Source organism: Dasypus novemcinctus, chromosome X (genome assembly GCF_030445035.2).
Source record: "Dasypus novemcinctus isolate mDasNov1 chromosome X, mDasNov1.1.hap2, whole genome shotgun sequence".
Taxonomy (NCBI): Eukaryota; Metazoa; Chordata; class Mammalia; order Cingulata; family Dasypodidae; genus Dasypus; species Dasypus novemcinctus.
In genome coordinates, this window is record NC_080704.1 from 84,761,259 (window position 1) to 84,787,608 (window position 26,350).

The window sequence follows — 26,350 nt, forward strand, 5'->3', positions numbered from 1 at the left end:
TGGAAGCCCACCAAGCACTTCCTACTGTCCCCCTCTCATAGGTGTGTTGCACAGGATTAGTTAATTGCCTGGTTCCACCTTCTCCCAGAGGTAACCCACAGAGGTTAGGTAAATCATGCAGTCTCAGCAGATTCACCTCTCCCTTCTTCCCGGTTTCTGACATACCAGGGAACTGAGAGTGTCTACAGCTGCAAGCAAGAGAATCACATCCATAAGTCATGTGCGATCTAAGACCCCTCTTGATATAGAGGTGGAGTGGACATTGCTATACCAGGGTCCACAAGATTGGAGGAATATAATATGGATTGAAGTGGACTTGCTAGTATTCTACTATATAACTGTTTTAACACTAGCAATGGAAGATATTGTGTCATTGATGTGGAGACGGTGGACATGGGAGTTGCTGAGGGCAGGGAGAGGGAGGAGAGGTATGATATGGGGCATTTTCGGGACTTGGAGTTGTCCTGAATGATATTACAGGGACAGATGCAGGACACTGTATATCTTGCCATAACCCACTGGGTGGACTAGGTGAGAGTGTGGACTACAATGTAAACTAAGGTCCATGTGGGATGGCAGTGCTCCAGGGTGTATTCATCAAATACAATGAATGTGCCCTACTGATGAAGGGGGATGCTGATGTGGGAGGAGTGGGGGTAGGGGGGTGGGGAGTGGGATATATGGAAACCTCTTATGTTTTTTAAGTAACATTTTGTGTGATCTACTTATCTTTAAAAATAAAAAAACAAAAAATGAAAAAGAAAAGGGAATGGATATTAAGAAGACAGTGGATGAGCATAAAGAACAGTTTAAAAGACTACAAAGAAAAGTAAAGAAACTTATGGGAATGAAAGACATAAGGGATGACATAATGCAGTGATGAAAGGCAAAATATCAAAAAAAATTTTTAGATTTTTCATTATTTTTTAATATCCCAATTTTTTAATTTTATTTCAGTTTTAGTTTTTCTAAATTATTTTGTATTTTATTTCTTTTGTTTAAACATATCATTATTATTTCATTTTCTTATCAATTGTATTTGACAATATTCTTGGCTTCATTTTTGAAGAAATTTTGGACCACAGAAGGGTAACAACTGTGGCAGTGGAGGATCATTGGTGTGGCATGTCAATAATGGGGAATACATGGGAGGAAGTTAACCTGGGCATACATATAAGGTATATCAATTAGTTCAAATGTTAATGGGGCATTGTCACAGTGGGTGGAGATTCAAGCAATAACTGAAAGAATATTTAATTCCCATCCTAGGGAGCTCTACCACATTCTCTAAAGGAATAGCAACAATCCCCCAAGTGCAGGGCAATGACGAGTAAAGAAGGATGGTCCACTGAGGGGCCCTTGATATTGATGATTATGGTTATGAGCCTTTGCTCTTGAAACTGCAACTTAGCCTAGTGTTGTAGGGTGCCTAAGAGTTACCTTCTGAGAGTCTCTATATTGCTCAAATGTGGACACTCTCTAAACCAAACTCGGCATATAAATGCATTACCTTCACCCCGACATGGGACATAACTCCCAGGGATGAGACTCCCTGGCACCAAAGGATTACTACCAAGCAGCAACTAGCAATACAACCGGTAAAAAACCTTCACTAAAAAGGGGGTAAAGGTAAAAACAAATGAATTTATATGGCTAAGAGACTTCAAAGTGAGTCAGGAGGTCATCCCAGAGGTGATGCTTATGCATGTCTCAGCAGGATCCCATAGACTGCCAAAGTAGATACTACCTCAAATAGTGGGGCTCCTGAGGGCTCTGGAGACACCCAAGTCCTGTGGTCATGGTGGATAGCTCTGGAGTTTGGTGCCTCGCCAGTGGGCCCTACTTTGGAGTTTGTGCTCCCGAGTGTGAAAGAGCTGGACTCAGTAGTGACTTCCCTACACACGCCTCTTCTGTCCCTTCTGTTTGAACCTATAGTTGGTGCTGGAGATGGTAGGTGTACATACAAGAGACTTGTATCTTCAGGCTGTCCATGAGCCAGCTGGACCCTGAGCCTCAGCGGAGTTTCAACACCTACTCTCCAGTTCATTGGACTCACCCAGGACAACTAACAGGAAGGTGAAGATGGACAACCACGATACCAAGGAACCGAGAGTCTACAACTGGAAGCAAGAAAGTCTCATCCATCGGTCATAAGGGATCAAGGCTCCCTCTCAATTAGAGGTGGAGTGGGCATCACTATCCCAGAATCCTCAGTATTTGGGAATGAACTATGAACTAAAGTAGACTTTTTGGTATTCTGCCATAGATTTGTGATTCCAGGAATGTAAGAACTTATATCACTGATGTGGAGACAGTGGCCACTGGAGGCGCTGAAGGCAGGGAGAGGGAAAAAGAGGTTTAACATGAGGATAGTTCCAGTACTTGGAATTGTTCTAAATGACACTGTAATGACAGATACAGTCCATTATATATCCTGTCACAATGTACAGAATTGACTGGCACTGAGTGCAAACTACAATGTAAACTATAATCCATGCTTAGTGGCACTGCTCCAAATGTGTTCATCAATTGCAATAAATGTACCACACTAATGAAAGAAGTTGTTAATATGGGGAATGGTGGGAGGTGTGGGGAGTGGGACATATGGGAATCCCTTATATATTTTTGTATAACATTTTACATATTCTAAATATCTTTTAAAAAATTTTAAAAATATATTTTAAAAAACACATTAAAGGAGGAGTGGATGAGGCTCAAGTGGTCGAGCACCCACATGGGAGGTCCTGGGTTCGTTTCCCAGTGCTCCCTAAAGAAAAAACAGACAACGAACAGACAATGAGTATAAATAAATAAATAAAACAATGAGTAGATGAGTGCAAACAATGAGCAAAAATGCACAGACAAGGAAGTCATATCAGGGGTGGAAAAACACATTAGAGGGGAGCGGATGTAGCTCAAGTAGTTGAGTGCCTGCTTCCCATGTACAGGGTTTTAGGTTCAATCCCTGGTACCTCCAAAAAACAAACAAAAAACCAACTCTATCATTGGGATCAGATGGAGCTCAGTGGCTGAGTGCCTGCTTCCTATGTATGAGGTCCTGAGTTTAATACCCAGTACCTCCTAAAAAATATATATATATATTAGCAGATCAGACGGAGGGACAAAATGGCCACAGAGTAAGGAACTCCAAAGTCAACTCATCCTACAGGGCAGCAAATAATCAACCAGAGCTATCTAAATCACCAGTTTGGGGAACCCGGGAGACCAGAAGAGCATCCTACAACATCTTTGGAAGAAGAGAAGAGACCACCCATCTGCAGTGAAGATTCATGAGTAGGGCAGTCCATGCTGCAGAGACTGGTGACCATCCCTCACTGGCGGTGCAAGCCAACTTGGGAGCAATTCCAACTGGAGTTGGAAGCTCCATTTCCCCAAAATAGGGGAGGAAGAGATGGGTGGGCACAGATTTCAGCTACAGAATAGGAAATTCAGTTTGCTAAAGTCCAATCTTTTTTTTTAAAGATTTATTTTATCTATTTCTCTCCCTTCCCCCCTCCACTCCCCCATTGCCTGCTCTCTTGTGTCCATTCGCTGTGTGTTCTTCTGTGTCCGCTTGCATGCTCAGTGGCACCAGGAATCTGTGTCTCCTTTTGTTTTGTCATCTTGCTGCATCAGCTCTCCGTATGTATGGCGCCACTCCGGGGAGGGCCATGCTTTTTTCATGCGGGGTGGCTTTCCCTGCAGGGTGCACTCCTTGCGCATGGGGCTCCCCTACGTGGGGGACACTCCTGCATGGCATGGCACTCCATGCGTGTGGCAGCAGTGCACATGGGCCAGCTCACCACATGGGCCAGGAGGCCCTGGGTTCAAACCCTGGATCTCTGATATGGTAGGCAGATGCTCTATCAGTTGAGCCACATCTGCTTCCCAAAGTCCAATCTTAAGAACAGTTAAAGTTTGAATCTGTCCAAGTTGGAAAGAGGCTGATAGTCTCCATTTTAACTCTACCTCCAGCAAGAGAAGCAGGCCTGATTGAAAATCACAGCGAAGGTAGGGACCAGCTTATTTCCACTCAGGTTGAATTGCAGACCTGGCCTAGGCTCCAGCCCAACTGCCGGCAAGGAGGAAGATGGGGGGACCTGCACTAGGCTCTCAGGGCAGCTGCAGGTGCTCTCAGCCTGCATGGACTAGATTGGTGGGCAAGCCTGTGGATACATCTTCAACACTAATAAGATAGGAGGGAAGCAGTGTTTCCTCCACCTCTCCAGGCAACTACAGGCACTTCCATCCCACACAGATTAGAGTGTTGGGCACTCCTATGGACCCATACCTGTCCCTCTCTGGGCAACTGCAACCACTTTTGGGCTACATGAACTAGATTACTGGACATATCTCTGGTTCCATCCCCACCCCTGACAGGACAAGAGAAGGGACAGTGCTCCCTCATCCTCTCTGGGCAAACAGAGTCGCTTTTGGCCTGCACAGACTAGACTTCTGGGCACACCAGTGGCTCCACCCCTGCCTACTGGCAGGGGAGGGGAGGGGCAGTGCTTCATCAGTCTACTGGGCCAAATGATCAGTTTTGATTCACATGGCTTAGTTTGCTGCCCATGCCTGCAGCTCCATCCTGACCCCAGGCAGAAGAGGAAGGTGCATGGAGCTTCATCTGTCTCTCTGGACAACTGCAGATGGTCTTGGCCTGAACAGTTTGGATTACTGCACATGGTTGCAGCTCCTTCCCTATCCCTTGCAGGGGAGAAAAGTAGGAGAAGTTTCATTGGTTCCTGGGGAAATGCAGGGAGCTTCAGATTCCATGGCTTGCAGTAAGAACTGCATACTCAGCTCCTGTGCCACAACCAGCAAGGGAGAAATGGCAAGAAACAGATGAAAAAGCTGAAAAAAGTAAGATTGGCTAAACACGAGCTGCTATAAAGTTCCAAATTAAGTTGAAGCAAGTATCACAAAGGGGCTGTAGCACAAAGCCAAACAAACAGAACCCCTAGACTAAAGAGAAATAAAGGGCCAAGAATAAATACATCTAGTAAATCAGATGCTGAGATACCAAAAAAAATTACAATCCATATGAAGAAACAAGAAGATGTGGCCCAGTCAAAGGAACAAACTAAACCTCCAGATGACATAAAGAAGTTGGGACAACTAATCATAAATGTTAAAACTAATCTCATTAATGAATTCAATGAGATGGCTAAAGAGATTAAGGACATCAAGAAAACACTGCATGAGCACAAAGAAGAAACTGAAGGCCTACCTAGAAAAATAGCAAATGAAACCCAAAGATCAAAATGGGTGAAGTAAGAACTGCTTAAAACTGAATACCATAGACTGTTAAGGGAAAAACTCCTCAATCAAAAGACACAGACTGACAGAATAGATAAGAAAATATAAGACATCCATATACTGTCTACAAGAGACCTTAGACCCAGGATATAAACACATTGAAAGTGAAAGGCTGGAAAAAGACATGCAATCCTACAGTAATCAAAAACAAAACAAAACAAACGAACAAAAAAAAACTAACCAAAAAAACACCTAAAATAGCTATACATATATCAGATGAAACAGACATTAGAAGCAAAGGTATAATTAGTGACAAGGAAGGTCATTATATAGTAATAAAAGGGGCAATTGATCAAGAAGAAATAGCAGTCATGACTGTATATGCTCCAAACCACAATTCCCCAAATTTACATTGAGGCAAACACTGGCAAAACTGAAGTGAAAAATAAATGTTTCTACAATAATACTTTGAGACTTCAATGCACCACTCTCATCATTGAATAGATCATCTTAGTAGAGGATCAATAAAGAAACAGAGAGCTTAAGTAATATAATAAGCAAACTAAACATAATAGAAATATACAGAATACTGCACCCCAAAACAGCAGGATATACATTCTTCTCAAGTTCTCATGGATTTTTCTCCAGGATAGACCAAGCAGATCTCACTAAATTTAAAAAGATCGAAATTATAAAAAAGCCCTTAATCTGATCATAATGGAATAAAGCTGGAAATCAACACCAGGCAGAAAAGGGAAAATTCACAAATATATGGAGATTAAACAACACATTATTAAATAATCAGTGCATCAAAAAAGAAATTGCAAGAGAAATCAATAAATATCTCAAGATGAATGAAAATGACAACACAATATATCAGAACCTATAGGATGAAGTGAAAGCAGTCCTGAGAGGGAAATTTATTTTTAATTTTTTGTCTTTTTTTTTTTTAAGATACATAGATCACACAAAATGTTACATTAAAAAACATAAGAGATTCCCATATACCCCACTCCTCCCACATCAACAACCTCTTTCATCAGTGTGGCACCTTTATTGCATTTGCTGATTGCATTTTCGAGCACCGCTACATCACATGGATTATAGTTTACATTGTAGTTTACACTCTCCCCCAGTCCATTCAGTGTGTTATGGCAGGATACATAATGTCCTGCATCTGTCCCTGAAATATCATTCAGGACATTCCAAGTCCCGAAAATGCCCCCAAATCACACTTCTTCTTCCCTCTCCTTGCCCTCTGGAACTCCCGTGGCCACTGCTGAGAGGGAAATTTATAGTTCTCAATGTTTATATTTAAAAAAAAAAAAAGAGCTAAAATCAATGACCAAAATACACAGCAGACAGAATGAAATAAAGAACAGAGCAAAAATAAATGAAATTGAGGGGGAAACATGAAGAGAATTAACAAAACAAAAACTTGTTTTTTTAAGATCAACAAAATCGAAAAACCCTCAGCTAGACAGACAAAGAAAAAAGGATAGAAGAGGCAAATAAACAAAATCAGAAATGAAAATGGGAACATTAAGAGGATACTATCAATAATGGTATGCCAACAAACTAGACAATGGTGATCAAATGGAAAAATTCCTAGGAATGTATGAACAACCTATACTGACCCTATAAAAGAAAGAGAAAATCTCAACAAAGCAATCAAAAGCAAAGAGACTGAAACATTCACCAAACAACTCCCCAAAATGAAAAGCCCAGGACGCAGATGGCTTCACAGGTGAATTCTACCAAACATTCAAAGAAGATTTAATACCAATCTTATTTAACTCTTTCACAAAATTGAACAGGAAGAAATGCTACCAAGCTCATTCTATGAAGGCAATATCACCCTAATGCCAAAGCAAGATAAAGATATTATAAAAAAACGTACACACCTATTTCTCAGAGGCAAAAACTGTCAAGAAAATACTCACTAATCAAACCCAACAAAAGATTAAAAGAATTATTCATCATGATCAAGAGGTTTTATCCCAGACATGCAAGGGTAGTTCAACACAAGAAAATCAATCAGCATAATATACATTAATAAATCAAAGGAAAAAAACCACATGATGACCACGATTGACACAGAAAAGGCATCTGACAAAATCCAGGATCTTTTCTTGATAAAACCACTGCAAAAGATAGGAATCAAAAGAAACTTTCTCATCATGATAAAGGGCATATATGAAAAATCCACAACTAGCATTGTACTCAAGAATGAAAAAAATGAAAGCTCTCCTATTTACACTGGGAATAAGACAAGGAGGTCCACTGTCACCACTGTTGTTCGATATAATTCTAGAGGTTCTAGATAGAGCAATCAGGTAAGAAAAAGAAATAAAACACGCCCACATTGGAAAGCAAGAAGTAAAACTTTTGCTATATGCAGATGATTTGACCTTATATGTAGAAGGTATTGAAAAATCTTCAACAAAGCTACTAAAGGTAATAAACAAATTCAGGAGTGTCAGGATACAAGATTAATATGCAAAATCAGTAGTGTCTCTATACACTACTATGAGTTATCTCAGAAGGAAGCCAGAAAAAAAATTCTGTTTACAATAGCAACTAAAAAAATCAAATATGTAGGAATAAACTTAATCAAGGATGTACAGTACTTGTATTCAGACATCTACAATGTGTTGCTAAAAGAACTCAAAGATGACCTAAATAAATGGAAAAACATTTTGTGTTCAAGGATGGGAAGGATAAACATCGTCCTGAGATCAATTCTACCCAAATTGATACACAAATTCAATGCAATCCCCATACAAATTCCAACAGTCTTTTTAAAAGAAATGGAGAACACAAATTATCAAATTTGTTTGGAAGAGTAAGGGATCCCAAAAACCCAGAAACACCTTAAACAGGAAGAGCAAAGTTGGAGGACTCTCATTCCTGGACTTTAAAATATTACCTAGCCTAATGGTAAAAACAGCATGGTACTAGCACAAAGATAGACATATAGATCAATGGAACAGAACTGATGGTTCAAAAACAGACTCTCATATCATGGTGATGTGATTTTCAATAAAGCTGTCAAATACACCCAGCTGTGGAAGAACAGTCTATTCAACAAATGGTGCTGGGAGAACCATCCATATCCAAAAGAAAGAAAACGGATCTCTACCTTATAACTTATACAAAAATCAACTCAAAATGGATCAAAGACCTAAATATAAAAGAACAAGAAAACTCCTAGATGAAACTGTAGGGAAACATCTTCAAGACCCGGTGGTAGGTGGGGGTCTCTTAAACCTTACACCAAAAGCACGAGCATTGAAAGAAAAAAACAATTATAAATTGACCCTCCTCAAATTTAAATATTTTTTGTGCTTCAAAGGACTTTATCAAGAAGGTGAAAAGGCAATGTACTCAATGGGAGATAATATTTAGAATATACACATCTGATAGGGGTTTGATTTCCATGCTATATAAAAAGATCATACAATTCAATAATAAAAGAGCAGCAATCCAATTTAAAAATGGGAAAATACTTAAATAGACGTTTTTACCAAGAGGAAAATCAATTGGCAAAAAAGTAGAGGAAAAAATGTTCAATATCACCAGCTACTAGGGAAATGAAAATCAATACTATTTCTCATAGAATGGCCATTATTAAACAAACAGAAAACAACAAGCACTGGAGAGGATGTGGAGAAATAGAAACACTCCTTCACTGTTGGTGGCAATTTAGACTGGTGCAGCCTCTGTGGATGGCAGTTTGTCCGTTCCTCACAAAATTAGATATAGAACTGCTGTATAATACAGTAATCCCTCTACTAGGAATATATCCAGAAGAACTGAAAACAGTGACACAAACAGATACTTGCACACTGATGTTCATAGTGGCATTATTAACAACTGCCAAAAGATGGAAACAACCCAAGTGACAAGGGCAAGAGAATTAGAGAAGAGTATAGAAATGAAGATTATTAGTAAAGGTAACTAAAAGGGTAAAAAGACAGACAATAGTAGGATAATATAATATTAATATATGATGTTAATAACAGACCTGTATAGGGGAAAAATATACCACATATAATCTATGAACTACAGATATCAGTAGTATTATGGCAATGTTCTTTCATCATTTATAACAAATGTGTCACAATAATATAAGGTGCTGGTGGTGGGGCAACGTATTTGACATTAAAAAAATGGACAAGAGATTTGAACAGACACTTCACTGAAGCGGATATATGGATGGCAACTAAGTATATGCAAAAATGTTCAACATCATGAAAATTCTCTAATAGTGACTGAAGCAATGAATGCACAAATATATGATTATACCAAGTACCACTGATAGTACACTTTGGAAAAAAATGGACAAAAGGTTTGAATACTTGATCAAAGTGGATATACGGATGGCAAGTAAAACATATGCAAAAATGTTCAACATCATCAGCCAGTAGGGAAATGTAAATTAAAACCACAAGACACCATTACACACCTGACAATAACAAATATTGGTAAGGATGTGAAGAAATGAACCTTCACACATTCCTGGTGGGAATACTAAAATAGCAGCTCTGGAAAACAGTTTGGTAGTTTCTTATAAAGTTAAAAACACAAGTACCACAAACTAGCAATCCCACTCCTGGGTATTTACCCTAGAGAAACGAAAAGCCAAGTTCACACAAAAACCTGTACCTAAGTGTTTATAACAGCTCTAGTCATAATTGCCAAAAGCTGGAAATATCTCAAATGCTCTTCAGTAGGTGAATGGATAAACAAACTCTGATATATCCACACCATGTAAATCTAACCAGCAATAAAAAAGAATGAACTACTGATATTCTCAATGATTTGGATGAATGACAAAGGTACTGTACTGAGTGAAATAAGTCACCAGAAATTATATACTGTACAATCCATTTATATGGCATTTTCAAAAAGACAAAACTATAGTAATAAAGTACAAACAGGACAAATCAGTGGTTGCCAGGAGTTAGGAGTGGGGAGAAGGTATGTCTATAAATGGATAACCTGAGGGAGATTTTTAGGATGGAAGTACTTTTCTGTATACTTACAGTGGTGGTAATTACATGAATATATATACATACCTTTGTTAAAACTCACAGAACTGTATATCAAAAAGAGTCCATTTTTTTTACATGTAAAATAAAAACAAATTTTAAAGAATATAGTCAATGGCTCAGGTTACAACAGACCTAGATTCTTAGGGGTAGGACATGTCTAAAAATAAGGCTAGAAGGTAGTGTATTTCTTCAAAACTGACTCAATATGGAATTTCATCCTACTGTTGCATTTTAAATATTAAGAGATTGGTTATTTTCACTAGATTATAATCATGTGGCAAAATTATATTTCCTCTATAACTGCAATGTATATATTAATGTAAGTATAAAACAAATAAAAGGGCTTATTCTCATAAATATTTTTCACATATATAAATATAAATCACATATATAATATAAATCACATATATAAATAATCAGTTAAACTCTTGAATTTTCACAGCCCAGTACATCATTAAGAAACAGAATTCATTTGATTTTTACCACCCAGGTCATTAAGTGAAGAACAGAATTAAGAAAAAAAACTAAAATCACGAGAAAAGACAGCCTAAGGTATGCTGTTATCTACATGATGCCAAATTACTGGCCAATACAGTCAGTTTGCTAAGGGTCTTAAATTCCAGATTTTATTTTATTTTTTTAAAGATTTATTTATTTATTTATTTATTTATGTCTCTCGCCCCAGTAGTCTGTTCTCTGTCGATTTGCTGCGTCTTCTTTATCTGCTTCTGTTGTTGTCAGCGGCACGGGAATCTGTGTTGTGTCATCCCGTTGTGTCAGCTCTCCCTGTGGGCAGCACCATTCTTAGGCAGGCTGCACTTTCTTTCGCGCTGGGCAGCTCTCCTTATGGGGCACACTCCTTGCGCACGGGGCTCCTCTACGTGGGGGATACCCCTGCATGGCACGGCACTCCTTGTGCGCATCAGCACTGTGCATGGGCCAGCTCCACACGGGTCAAGGAGGCCCGGGGTTTGAACCGCGAACCTCCCATGTGGTAGACAGATGCCCTAACCACTGGTCCAAGTCCGCTTCCCTAATTTCCAGATTTTAAAATAACTTTTCCTTTTTTGATCATGAAAGTATTGTCTTTGTCATCTGAAGAACCAGTGCTTTCATACTTGTTAATAGCCTGAAATATCTTTAAGAGTAGCCTCTATTAATTAAGGGCTCTGTAACCGACTTGTGCTATCAAAAAGAAATGAAGGAGGTGGGGCAAGATGGCGTCTGAGTGAGTGCACCTCAAAAACTCTCCTGCAAAGAAAGGGCTGAGTAGGGTCAGAGTCCTGCTGGACTGGGGTGTTTCGGATGTTTGCAGGGCAGGAGGTGCCTGGACGTCAATTTGGTGGGACGGTGACAGAGGAGATTCTTGCAAGAGGTCCTTTTTCATTTATTTAGTTTTTTTTCTCTTTTTCATTTTCTTGCTCGTTTCCCTCCCTTTCTCTTTGCCCCTGCTTTTTCTCTTCTTTTTTTTTCTCTCTTTTTCCTCTTTTTTATTTCATTTCCTTTATAAAATAGGTGCTGCAGGGAGTGCTTCACATTTGCTGTGTTTCCTCATCCTCCATTTCCTCTTTTCTGTGTGTACTGATTTTGGTCACCTACACTATCCCCTTTCCCCTATATCTTTCTATCTGCCATCATCTACTGTTTATTTTACATTCCACCACCTTTTCTTTGGCCCTGAAATTGTTTGACTTTTTTTTTCTAATACCTTTGTTCTGATTTCTGTCTTTTATCCACTCTTGATATTACTGTCTTTCTTTTCTCTTTCCTTCTGTCATAAAAACACTGGCCTTTTAATTCATACTATATTCCTCACCATATTCCGTTCATTGTCTCATTATAGGTACTCTACTTACTACCATAACTCTACACAACTTACATGAGTCTAATATCCATTCTTCTAGATCTCACATTGTTGCTCTGTTAACATTTATTACCAATACTACTTTGCACATTTTCTTTTCTTACTCATTTTGCTTTCCCTGGCCCTAATATTTTCCCTCAAAGTGAACTTAGCCAGCAACAAGAAAATAGAGTAAGAAGAACAAAGTGACAAAGAGAAGACATAATGCTTACCCACAAACAACTAATTAATCCCCAAGACTAGACAAAGAAGCTAAGGAACTGATTAGACCTGTCAAGATAAAATGATGACCAGACAGCAACAAAAAACTACAAACCAAACCAATAATCAGGAAAACATGGCCAAATCCAATGAACAAACTAAAAACCAGGAAGAGGAGCAGAACATCGTACAAGTAATTAAAGATCTCAAAACATATATTAGAGACCAACTTAATAAAGTAAAGGAAGAGATTAACAATATGAAGAAAAAACTTGGGAGAGGAAATTGCAGACATACATAAAAAGGTAACAGATATGATGGTGATGAACACCACAGTTCAATAAATCAAAAATACACTCTCAGCAAATAGCAGCAGATTAGAAGAGGCAGAGGTGAGAATTAGCGACATGGAAGACAGTATATCTGAAATCACACAGATTGTAGAACTGATAGATAAAAAGATAGAAAAAATCCAGCTGGGACTTAGGGATCTGAATGACAATGCGAAATGCACAAACATACGTATTATAGACATCCCAGAAAGAGAAGAGAGGGGAAAGGGGTCAGAAGGCGTGTTGGAGGAAATAATGGCTGAAAACTTCCCAAATCTCCTGAGAGAGATGGAAGTACATGTTGAGGAAGCACAACTCACCACAAAAAAACGCCATAAATCACAACAGGACAACCTAAAACATATACTTGTCCAATTATCCAGTGCTCAAGACAAAGAGAAAATTCTAAAAGCAGCAAGAAAAAAGAGAACCATCACATAAAAGGGAGGCTCCATAAGACTAAGTGCTGATTTCTTATCTGAAACCATGGAGGCAAGAAGGTAGTGGTGTGATATAGTCAAGGTACTAAAAGAAAAAAAATTCCAACCAAGAATACTGCACCCAGCTAAGCTAGCATTCAAAAATGACGGAGAGTTCAAAATATTCACAGATACACAGAAATTAAAAGAGTATGCCAATAAGAACCCTGCCCTTCAAGAAATACTAAAGGGGTTTCTGCAGGAAGAAATAAAAAAACAGGAGAGGCAGAGTTGGAGGAGAGTGTAAGAGCAACAAAAAAGACAAAAAGAGAAGGAAAAAAACAAAATATGACAAACACAAGTCTAAACAAAATATGGCTAACATAAATAATTTCTTGAAAGTAATAACACTGGATGTCAATGGATTAAACTCACCTGTCAAAAGTTGCAGACTGGAAGACTGGATAAGGAAATATGACCCATCTATATGCTGTCTACAAGAAACACATCTTAGACCCAGGGATTCATGGAGGTTGAAAGTGAATGGCTGGAAAACAATCTTACAAGCAAACAATAAGCAAAAAAAGGCAGGAGTAGCTATATTAATATCAGACAAAATAGACTTTAAATGCGAAACAATTGTGAGAGACAAAGATGGATACTACATATTAGTGAAGGGGATAATCTTTCAAGAAGAACGAACAATCATAAATATTTATGCTCCTAACAAGGGCGCCTCCAAATATGCAAGGCAAACACTAGAAAAACTAAGTGACAGAATAGATGCATCTACAATTATAGTGGGAGACTTTAATACACCACTATCAACTTTGGACAGAACACCTCAAAAGAGAATCAATAAAGAAACAAAACCTTTGAACAGTATATTAAGGAGCTAGACCTAATAGACATATACAGATCATTACACCCAAATACAGCAGGATATACATTTTTCTCAGGTGCACATGGATCATTCTCCAAGATAGACCAAATGCTAGGCCACAAAGAAAGGCTCAATGAATTCAGAAAGATCAAAATCATACAAAATAATATCTCTGACCACAGTGGAGTGAAGCTGGAAATCTGCAAGGGCCAGAGGTCCAGATTTCACACGAAGATATGAAAATTAAACAGCACACTCTTAGAAAAACAGTGGGACAAAGAGGAAATCTCAAAAGAAATTAATAACTACCTTGAAAATAATGAAAATGATAACACAGCATATCAAAACTTATGGGATGCAGCAAAAGCAGTACTGAGAGGGAAATTTATAGCCATAAATTCATACATCAATAAAGAAGAAAGCAAAAATTGAAGAACTGCACATTTAGAGGAATTAGTGAAAAAACAACAAAGTAACCCCACAGGAAGAAGAAAGAAAGAAAAGAAATAGCAAACATAAGAGCAGAACTAAATGAAATAGAAAATAAGAAAGCACTTGAAAAGATAAACAAATCAAAGAGCTGGTTCCTTGAGAAAATCAATAAAATTGACAAACCCTTAGCTAGACTAACAAAGCAAAAAAGAGAGAAGATGCAAATACACAAAATAAGAAAGGAGAAAGGAGATATCACCACCAACCCCACAGAAATAAAGACTATCATAAGAGGATACTTTGAAAAACTATATTCCAACAAAAATGACAATTCAGAGGAAATGGGCAAATTCCTAGAAACACATAAGCAGCCTATATTGATGAAAGAAGAAACTGATGATATCAACAAACCAATGACAAGTAAAGAGATAGAATCAGTCATTAAAAACCTCCCAACCAAGAAGAGCCCAGGGCCAGACAGCTTCACAAGTGAATTCTACAAAACATTCCGGAAAGAACTAACACCAATCCTGCTGAAACTCTTCCAAAAAATCGAAACAGAAGGAACATTACCTAACTCATTCTATGATGCGAACATTACCTAGTACCAAAGCCAAACAAAGACACCACAAGAAAGGAAAATTACAGACCAATTTCTCTAATGAACCTAGACACAAATATCCTCAAAAAAATACTTGCTAACCATATTCAACAACACATTAAATGAATCATACACAAATGAGTTTATATGGCTATGAATCTCCAAAAAGAGCCAGGAGGTTATCAGAGGGGTTGCCTTTATGCACACCTGAGCAGAGTCCCAAAGACAGATAAAGTAGATACAACCCAAGGTATTGGCTCTTCTGAAGGATACAGAGACCCACAGGTTCTATGGTCATGGCAGATGAAGTTCAGGGCCATGTCATTTGGCCCCACTTCGGAGTTTGCGTTTCTGTGTGATGGAGCTGAACTCAGATGTGATCTTTGCCCACAAGCCTCTTCTGTTACTTTTATCATATCTGCAGTTGGTGCTTGGGTTTAGTGTATACCTAAGGGACCTGAATCTCTGGACTGACCATGTGATAGCCAGGCCCTGAGCCTCAACAGACTTGCAACCCCTACACTCTAGTTTATTGGACTTGCCCCACTCAGCTAATATGGAAGTGAATAAGGTCAACCACCACACCAGGGAGCCAAGAGTGCCTACAACTGAAAGCAGGAGAATGGCATCCAGCATCCATGTGGAATCTAAGCCCCCTTTTGATATAGATGTGGAGTGGACACAAGCATTCTAAGGTCCACAGGATAGAGGAATAGAGTACGGATTAGAGTGGACTTACTGATATTCTATTCATGAACTAATTTGATTAGTAATCGAAGAAAATACGGCACTGGTGTGGAGAAAGTGGCCATGGTGGCTGCTGCAGGTAAGGAGTGGGAGGAAGAGATGTGATGTGGGGGCATTTTCGGCGCTGGAGTTGTCCTGGGTGGTGCTGTAGGGACAGTTATCGGACATTGCATGTCCTCCCATGGCCCACTGGGTGGACTGTGGGAGAGTGTGGGCTATGGTGTGGACCACTGACCATGAGGTGCAGTGGTGCTCAGAGAGTATTCACCAAATGCAATGAATGTCTCATGATGATGGAGGAGGTTGTTGTTATGGGGGAAGTAGTGGGGTGAGTGGGTTGGGGGTTATATGGGGACCTCATATTTTTTTAATGTAACATTAAAAAAGTAAAGAAAAAAAAAGGAAGGAATATTTCTGAACAAGTGAATTAAATGTGTTTCTTTTTTTATATACATCTCTAGTCCTAAACGGACTAGAAGGAGAGGAAGTAAATAATAACTAAGAATACTAAAGGGAGATTTGATTAGAAAGGCAAAACAGGGAGAAAAGAAAATAGAACAAAGTACTTAGACAATTTCTAAAGACCACTGGGGTAGTGGTAGGGCCTTCATGGACCTGACATTATTTATTTTTTAGGAGGTACCAGGGAATGAACCTGGGACCTCATACATAGGAGGCAGGCACTCAGCCATTGAGCTACATCCACACCCTGAACACTATTCTTAAGGAAGAAAAAAACAAAACAAAACAGAAGAAAACAAAACACTTACTCCAGTTCAACAAAAGGAATTTCTTTTATACTTTGTTATTAATCCATGAAAATGAGACCTATGTAATAAAACAAATACCTAAAGATTTCCACTATATGAGCAAAATTCTCCTTGATTTATTTAAAATTTATTTAGGAGGTTAAAGGTCAGCCTTAACAGAAAACAGCCTATTCAACTCAATTCTTACAAAAGATTTGAATATGGATTCTGAGAAGATGAAGCAAGATGTATGACTAATCTACATGAATAATAAACACATGAAAGATTTCATATGCAAGATTATTACATAACAAAATTAGTAAGGATTTTGTTGACTGTTCTTACTCAACATATTAGTTTAATCAGGAGAGTATAAACATGACAAAGCTGAGACATAAATAGAAAAGATTAAAAGTCATTGTCAAATAACAGACACCTAAAACATGGTGTAAGAAAGTTGCAAAGATACAGGTTACATTCACAAAACAAATTTGTTTCACCATATTTCACAGCTGAACTACAAAAAACAATTGACTTACAGTCTCTACTCCACTAGACTAAGAGATATAAGTCCTCTAGGAGAAAAAAACAATTTAAAAGAGAAAAGTAGACTAGACCAATATTTAATGGTATTATCAGCAGGAATACTACCTGCAGGAATTACATGATGCATGAGCATGATTTACTACAAATTTTTTGTTTATATGGCCTTATATTACACCCTAAAATTTACTTGACCAAAGGTTAGCAGGTAGTTGGATTTAACTGGGTAATATGAGCTAAGAAATAGTCCAGTGTATATATCATGCTTCTCAATAAATTTTATAAAAGGCTTCAGGTAGCATTTTCATTTTTTTAAAGTATTTGTGTTTCAGAAAATTTTGAATAAATCAAAGCCAAGCAAAAGTACATGGATTTGTAAAAACAGAATTACTGGAAAATGCTAGCTTCTCCATGGAACTTTTCCTAAACTGCCTAGCCCACGACATTTCTAGAGAAATTGATTTGGGTGATTATAACATGTCATATACTTATCAGTATTTATATTTTTCTCCCTCAGTACACTGCAACTTCAGGAGGGAAGCCCCCTTATTTTATTCTTTTTTGTATTCACCAGCTGCCTGGCATAGTACCATGTACCTAACAGGCACTCAATAAATGTTTGCTCAATATATATAATATTACCCATTACTTTATATAACAGAGGCATAGCTGGAGAAAATGTGCATTGATTATATTTTTATAACTCACACTCTTCCTAGAAATTACTTTATAATTTCCAAAAATATAATTTATAAAGTCAGATTATTTCCATAAATGTTTTATTTTCCTTAAATCCTGGCATAGCTGTATGTAAAGTATTATTAATAGAAAGGTTGAATTTTTTAAAATCTGCTTTAGAAGATATCAAAATCCCCAGATCAATTATGACATGATATTATTGTGAGGGTGGTAAGAAATGACATGGTCTAAAATTTGAAAGGATATAAGGAATGAATACAAATAGTGTGTTCTCTCTCCGTCTCCTGACAGCAGAATCCATAAAATATATCCCATACATAACTCCAACATATATAAAATTGCTGCAACCCTGCTAGAAGGGAATAACAACCCACTCTCTTGGCATCCTCTGGGACTCAAGGCATCTGTACATAATAGAGCTTCATTTAAAAATCCTTGCTAGAGACAATGATAGTCTTAAGACCTTCAGATCAAAAGAGCATTAAGAAGTGAATAAGCAAGAGAGGATACACTGTGGCTTCATATATTAGCATGAAATCCTCCTTTTTCTTTTTCTTACCAGAAATTTCTCTTTTCTGCCCTTCTTTTTCTCTCACCCTATGCCTCAGGCCTAGTTGCAAAACCACAGACACTCTCACAGCAGTGAGGCATTTAGAGCTGAGAAAGTTCCTAAATATTGCATTAAAAATCCCAGGAGAAATATGTGGAGGAGGTAGGGAAGACCAGAGCATAAAGGGGCCTAGATTGGTCCAAAGTGTTTTTATGTCAAAGCTTATAATCAGGACTGAGGAAAAAGTAGGAAGCCAAGGGAGTGAAGGTGGATAACAATTCATCTTTGCACACCAATCATAAATCAAAACCTGCAATAGTGATAAAAAACAATAATAAGTTTTTAAAGATGTGAGAGAACAATCACTTTTAAACTGAGTACAGTGTAGAAGCTGGAAAAATGATGCTGAATGGCTAAATGCTAACACCATGCTCTGCAGTCCTAAAATTATTCTATGGTGGAGTTCATATGTACTAAAATGAAAAGTTTCCTAAATGCTCTGAAAGTACTAGCAGGTAATCATTGTAAGTACTAGCAGGTACTTGTCTATCAAGTTCTTCCTTTTCTTTATTCAAAAGGAATCAAACACACTTTTTGAGTACTGCTTTTTCTATATTAATTTTGATTTGCTAGAAATTAGTTTACATCAATTTAGTACAGCAAATTACATTCTGTGGACACTAAACATTTGTTGATGGAAGAATCGAATATTAGCCTTCTAAAAATATTTCACTTCTTAAGGAAGTTAGCTTAGACCTAATTTTCACATCCTGATTTTGACCTGTCACCAAGCAACAGAAATCCATATTGTGAAGGACGGAAAGTCACTCTAAAAATAAATTCTAATACAAATGTCATTATTTAATACTCCCTTTGGCTAGCTTAATTAATCTTGTTCTAACCTGTTCTTTTTAATTCAAAACAAAGTCCAGAAAAGAATCTGCTTTTAATTTGCCAGCACGGTATTTTAATTCAGCTAATAAACGAATAAAGGCCAAATTGCTAATTCTACCTTGCATAAGAGCGCAGAATTCTTTTTCTTTAAGCAATTTATATGTAAAAAATAATTCAGCAAATAGTATTATGCTAATAATGAACATGAGAGTTGAAAATTTCCAGTATTAGCTGCCCAAATTAGATTTAAAATATTATTCTCTCTGGTCAGCTTAAACAAATAGAATAAAGTACAGATTCTTGGTCTGTTGCTCAACAACAAGATTTAAGTATACCCCAAAGAACAGGTGAGGTTCATTGGGAGAGTGCTTAACAGACAAAAAAAAAAAAAAATGAACAGTCTGACTAAATTATTCTAGTTTTACTCTAACTTCTCCAGTCACTCTGTGGCTATTTACTATACTGTTTGCCTTACTTCCCCATAGAACACATTGATCAAGGTTCAGTCCTTGGTCTTTTATTTCTGTTCCTTCTCTTGGTGAACTCACTAGTTTATATCATTTCAATAATCACTTCTTACCCTTTCTAGCCCTGGTCTCCTTCCTGAGCTTGTATTGAAATTTGTGTTACCAATTTAATATCTCAATCTGGATGTGCCATTGGCACCTCAAACTTTACATGTCCAAATCCAAAATCATTTCCCAAACAAGACCTTGTGATTTACCTACCTACCATGAATGGCATTATCATTTTCTCATCCTCAGTATCATCCGTGAATCCTATTTCTCTTTTACTTCTAATATCTAATCAGTTATCAAGTCTTATTGACTCTACCTCCCCTACCTCACGACACCTCTGGCATCTTTTCCCTCCTTATTACCACTTCTCACACCATTATAGTACAAACTGCTATTACTTCTCACCTAGACTATTACATTGTTGAATGAATGCATGAAATAAATGGTATCCCCTACCTTAGGTACCTTAACACTCTAATCTATTTTATAAACCAGAACCAGATTAATTTCCTAAAACATGAGTCTAACCTTATTATTCTACCCAAAATGGAGGTACCTATTTCCCACATAATTAAATCAACTTTTTCACAGTAAGGCTCTTATCTACCCAAGTTTAATTTCAACTCCTCTGAAACATTTTATCCTCACTGGAGTCACTTCTCCATGCACACTGTATTTTCTATCCCACCTAGACCACTGTTCATGCTAGTCCTCCATCTATAACAATCCCACTCACCAATCAAAGCGTAACTCAGATGTCACCTTCTCTGTGTAACCCTTTCTGACTTACCATCGTGATGGTTCCTTTCTCTCTTCTGAATCCCCACATACACTTCTTTTAAATCACTTATGACCTACTTTGTATATGGCAATATGATAAAACCTGTCTTATCCTATATGCTTTGAGGGAAGAAATTTGTTTTATTCATATTTCAATACTGTACAATGCCAAGAACAGTGCTTTGTATAAGTTCTAAATAAATATTTTTTAGGATAGGGAAAGAATGATTAAATAAAAGGGAAGGCAAATGAAATAAAGAAGAAATAAAGTGCTAAGAACTGGGTTCTAAAACATCTACCCTTATATGTGATCAAATTATAGCCAAACCCATTTATACTTTTGAGCAGACATATTTTATTAACTGTGCTTTTAGTGGAAATTTCATTAATAAATTAATTAATTTAAACAAACCCTTATTAGTGCTTTAGTGCTTTACTAAGGGCAGGCTCTGCTCTAAGACTTTTATATGTTAACCTATTTAATCATTCTAATAACACTCTTTTACAAATCACAAAATTAAGGTACAAAGACTAAACAACTTGTCCAAGGTTATTAAGTGACAAAGCCCAGGAAGTCTAATTCTAGAGACCATGTTCTTTACCATGATACTACACTGCACTTGAAGATTTATACTTCCTTGACTTTAAAATCTGAGTAAACAGAAAATGTCTTTTTTGAAAACTCAGGGTCACTGTTATAATTTTGCCTTGTTAAAGTGTATTAAAGTACAGTGGTTCACTGAAGAGGCTACTGAAATGTAGAAGGCCACTATACTGAATGGTACTAAAATGCCTGGCTTTTGTGGCTGTTTCGTTAGCTTTTCTGATTTTTCCCCTTGGTGTTATACTCTTATTTACTACTTACAGCTACCAATGTGCCTGAAATGTTCCATTCTCTTTCCAAGTTACTGGAAACTGAGAACGAAGCTTACCAGAAATATGTACTAATAAGAATCAACAAGGCTCTGAGGAGCTTCTTTTATAAAGTTCATTATGCTTTGTTACAATCAGTGATTCTGCACCTAGTACACTAGTTTCAGGAATGATTCCATTAAGTTGAAACTGCTAGAAGTCTGAACCATAGATAAATCGGGCATTATCATATATTTTCTGCTGGCTGCATAAAATAATTATGTAAATTAAATGAGGGTCCTAAAAGTTGGCAATGTCCCCCTAAATATGGTTTATTTCAGCTCGGGGATCATTACTAGAAAATACCATAGTATCTTTCAGTTAAAACAACGAACAATGCATTCATTTTCCCTATTCTTACCTTTGCGCCACCCAAAAATCCAAGGGAAATGGCAACTCTAGCTCGAAGATCTGGCCTGTCTTTGGGCCACACATAAGAAAGCATTGCTTTGATGATTTTCTGAGTATCAACATCTTTTAACTATGGAAAGAGAGAGAGAAAAGCAGTGAGTAGTATGTCATTCAAAAATAATAATACTTCAATAATTCAATACAGTAAGAATTATATAACTATTTGAGATGTGAAAACATTTAACTTTTATTCTGAATCTAAGGCAAATATCTTTTTTTGTCTTTATCTTTTAAATGTTACATTCAAATAGGAGGTCCCCATATACCTCCTACCCCCCTTACCGCACTCCTCCCCCCATAACAACAACCTCCTCCATCATCATGAGACATTCATTGCACTTGGTGAATACATCTCTGAGCACCGCTGCACCTCATGGTCAGTGGTCCACACCACAGCCCACACTCTCCCATAGTCCACCCAGTGGGCCATGGAAGGACACAATGTCTGGTAACTGTCCCCGCAGCACCATCCAGGACAACTCCAAGTCCTGAAAACACCCACACATACATCTCTTCCTCCCGCTCCCTACCCCCAGCAGCCACCATGGCCACTTTCTCCACACCAATGCCACATTTTCTTCGATTACTAATCACAATAGTTCATGAACAGAATATCAGTAAGTCCACTCTAATCCATACTCTATTCCTCTATCCTGTGGACCTTAGAATGCTTGTGTCCACTCCACATCTATATCAAAAGGAGGCTTAGATTCCACAAGGATGCTGGATGCCATTCTCCTGCTTTCAGTTGTAGGCACTCTTGGCTCCCTGGTGTGGTGGTTGACCTTATTCACTTCCATATTAGCTGAGTGGGGCAAGTCCAATAAACCAGAGTGTAGGGGTTGCAAGTCTGTTGAGGCCCAGGGCCTGGCTATCACATGGTCAGTCCAGAGATTCAGGTCCCCTGGGTATACACTAAACCCTAGCACCAACTACAGATCTGGTAAAAGTAACAGAAGAGGCTTGTGGGCAAAGATCACATTTGAGTCCAGCTCCATCACACAGAAACACAAACTCTAAAGTGGGGCTAATTGACATGGCACTGAACTTCATCTGCCATGACCACAGAACCTGTGGGTCTCTCTAGCCCTCAGAAGAACCAATACCTGAGGTTGTATCTATTTTATCTGTCTCTGGGACTCAGCTGAGGTGTGCATAAAGGCGACCCCTCTGATAACCTCCCGCTCTTTTTGGAGACTCATAGCCATATAAACCCATTTGCCCTTTCCATTTCCCCCTTTTATTCACGGTCAGAAAGCATTTTTAACTCCTGGTATTATATGTAGACTGATATTCTGCTGGTCTGAGTTGACCCTTTTATTCGAGGTCATTTTCTAGTTACATTATCAGCTGGTACTTGGTAATAATCCCTCAGCACCAGGGAGGCTCATTCCCAGGAGTCATGTCCCATGCTGGGGGGAAGGCAACACATTTACATGCTGTGTTTAGGCCAATATCTTTCAAACTCAAACTATTTATGAGAAGAAAAAACTATTTCAAGTGTTTTTTAAATGTTCAAACTAAATTTTTTACAAGTTTTATTGTGATAACATATATAACATAAAATCTGCCATTTTAACCATTTTTTAGTGTACAATTAAGTGGCATTAATTACATGCAAAATGTTCCGTAACCATCACCACCATCTACTAATCAAAACGTCATCACCACAAACAGAAACTCTGTACCCATTAAGCAGTAACTTCCCACTTTCTCCTATTTATTTCTTATTAAGCTATCAAAACATTAATCTAACTTAAAAAGAAACACTTCCATATTTCTGTGGTCAAAAGAGTTGTATATTTTTGGGTTCTTTATCAATATTTTTATCTACAATATTTTGGGAGTCCTAAGTCAAAACTCATGACAGAGTAAACTACAATGTAATCTATAGTCCATGCTGTGTAGCAGTGCTCCAAAATGTATTCATCAATTGTAGAGAATGTACCACACTAATGAAAGAAGTGGTTGATGTGGGAGGAGTGGGGGTGTGGGGAGTGGGGTATATGGGAACTTCTTACATTTTTTAATGTAACATTTTGTGTGATCTATGTATTTTTTAAAATTAAATAAAAAATAGGAAAGTAGAGGTCTTGGAATTGACTATATAAAACAGGTATTGGAGTAATTAAACATTTCAACAAAGACATAATTTTCCAATCATGCTTAATCTGACATAAACCCATTTCACATTTTTCTTTTCTCACATTTCCCAGGCAACATTCCCATTAAATCCTTCCCTTTTAGTTTCAGTTTTTTTAGGCAGAATATTAAGAATCAAAACCACACTTTCCAAAGCCAAAATAGGAAAGTCAATGTATACCAAAAGCTACTTGGTAAAACAATTCCCATCCAAAAAACTGAAATTTCTTGAAAAGGTATTTAGAAAAGCAACAACAAAAAATAATGCTCACTGGTAGTGAGGGCATATGGAAATGGACTCTAATACCCTGTTAATGAGAGAGTACACTGAAACAATCTTTCTGGAAAGCAATTTGACAGTGTCTACCATAAGCTTCTAAAACAATTATTCCCTTTGACTCAAGAATTTCACCTTTGGAAAGTTATCCTAAAGAAATACTTAAGAACACTTGTTTGCAGTAGAATCATTTTTACTTCCTAAAAATCTCCTGAATCTGTCTTCTTTCCATTTCTACCACCAATCCAATCCAAGGTATTATTTTTCACTTAAACTACTGCAACAACTTCCAAACTAATCTCCCTGTATCCACTCTGGGCCCTCTCTAATTACCTCACCAGGAAATCAGATATCAATTAAAACCCTGTTCAATGGCATCCTTCCACTCTGAGGATAAAGACCAAAACCCGTAACATGGCTTATAAGGCTCTGCCTAGCCTGGTCCCTGCCCACCTCTTCAGCCACATTTTACATATTTGGTCTCACTGTTCATATCACACTGGCTTTCTTTCAATTACCCCAACAAGTCATAATCCCTCTTGCCACAGCACCTTTGTAAAATGCCATTCTGTCTATGTGGAATAATCTCTTTCCACAGTGCTCATCCCAGCCTCAATCTCTTTTAAGTAGTTAAATGCCTGTTCAAGCAACACTTCCTCAATGAGACCTTCCCTAATACCAGCCAGGATTCTTTGCTATATTCCCTCAGAGAATAGGGTTCCTTTTAATCAGAGTATCCATTTCAGTTATAAACTACACAGACAGCAGTGTGATTATTTGAGTAATACCTGTTCCTCAATTAGAATGTAAATTCCATGTGAGTAGTAATTATGTGTCTTATGCTCACTGTTGTAACCCAGTGCCCAATATAGTGGTTGACACATAGTAGGTACTCAAGAAATATTTATGGAGTAAAGGAATGAGAAATTTAGCTACAAAGATGTTTATCCCCATGTTATTTTAATAGGAAAATGTTAATAGGAAAAAAAATAGGAACCAGCCTAAATGATCAACAATGGAAACCTTTGTAAATAGAGTGAACACATACAACAAAATACAGCCATTAGGGAATATATCTAGTGACAGAAATATGTTAAGTGAAAAAAAGCAGAGTACAAAACTTATTTTTTGTGGAAAAAAAATGTGATATGTGTATGAGTTTGCATGTACATGCAAATGGATCAGGAAAGTAACACCCCAGACCCACCTCTACCCCCAAGATGTTAACATCAGTGGCTGTAGGTTAGTGGAATCATAGATAATTTTTATGCTCTTTTTTCTTGCTTGTATTTTCTATAATTTACATTGTTTTAGTTTCCTGGCTACTAAAATAAACACATTTAATGGGCTGCCTTAAGAGCAGGAATTTATTGACTCAGGGTTTCAGAGGCTAGAATGCCTGCTTCCTCCCAAGGTTGGTAACTTTTAGGTGGCCAGCAATCTTTGAGGTTCCTTGGCTTTTCTGCCACATACCAAAGAACATAGCAATGTATTTTCCTTTCTCTTCCTGGTCCCATTGATTTCCAGCTTCTGGTTGTTCCCTGTGGCTTCTCTCTTTGTGGCCTTCTCTATAAAGCCTTCAGTAATTGAATTAAGAACCATTCTGCTTCTGGTGGGCCACATCTTAACTGAAATAACCTCATCAAAATATTCTATTTACAATGGGTTCACACCCAGGAATGGCTTAAGGTTATATTTTTCTGGAGTACATAACTCTAAGCCATCATATATATATATATATACATATATACATAAAATTTTGAAATTTATTTTGAGGGGGAAAGGATAAACAATTATAAGTAGTTACAAAACTGCAAAGAATGGAAGAAAGTTGTTAACAGGACAACACATTATATAACACAGGGTAGTTTTATACTATGGTTATCTCCTAAGACCCAGCAAACTAGTTTCCTCATTTTTTTCACTCAGTTATTTGAGTAAAAAGTAAGAGAAATAAAACCATTCATATATTGTGCTGAAACAGAAACACAATCTTCCTGAACTGCTTCAAATACTTAAGATGGCAAAAATATGAAATGCTGAAAGTAAAGTTCTTAATATTTTTATACATATACATATA

General features: G+C 37.5%; 1 protein-coding gene across 1 annotated transcript in view; it reads right to left on the reverse strand.

Annotated features, from left to right (window-relative positions):
- ABCB7 (ATP binding cassette subfamily B member 7) overlaps positions 1-26,350 on the reverse strand; it is a 123,980-nt gene that overhangs the window by 57,589 nt on the left and 40,041 nt on the right. The window contains 1 exon segment of the mRNA XM_058292159.2: positions 21,802-21,921. Coding sequence (XP_058148142.1) covers positions 21,802-21,921 — 120 coding nt within the window.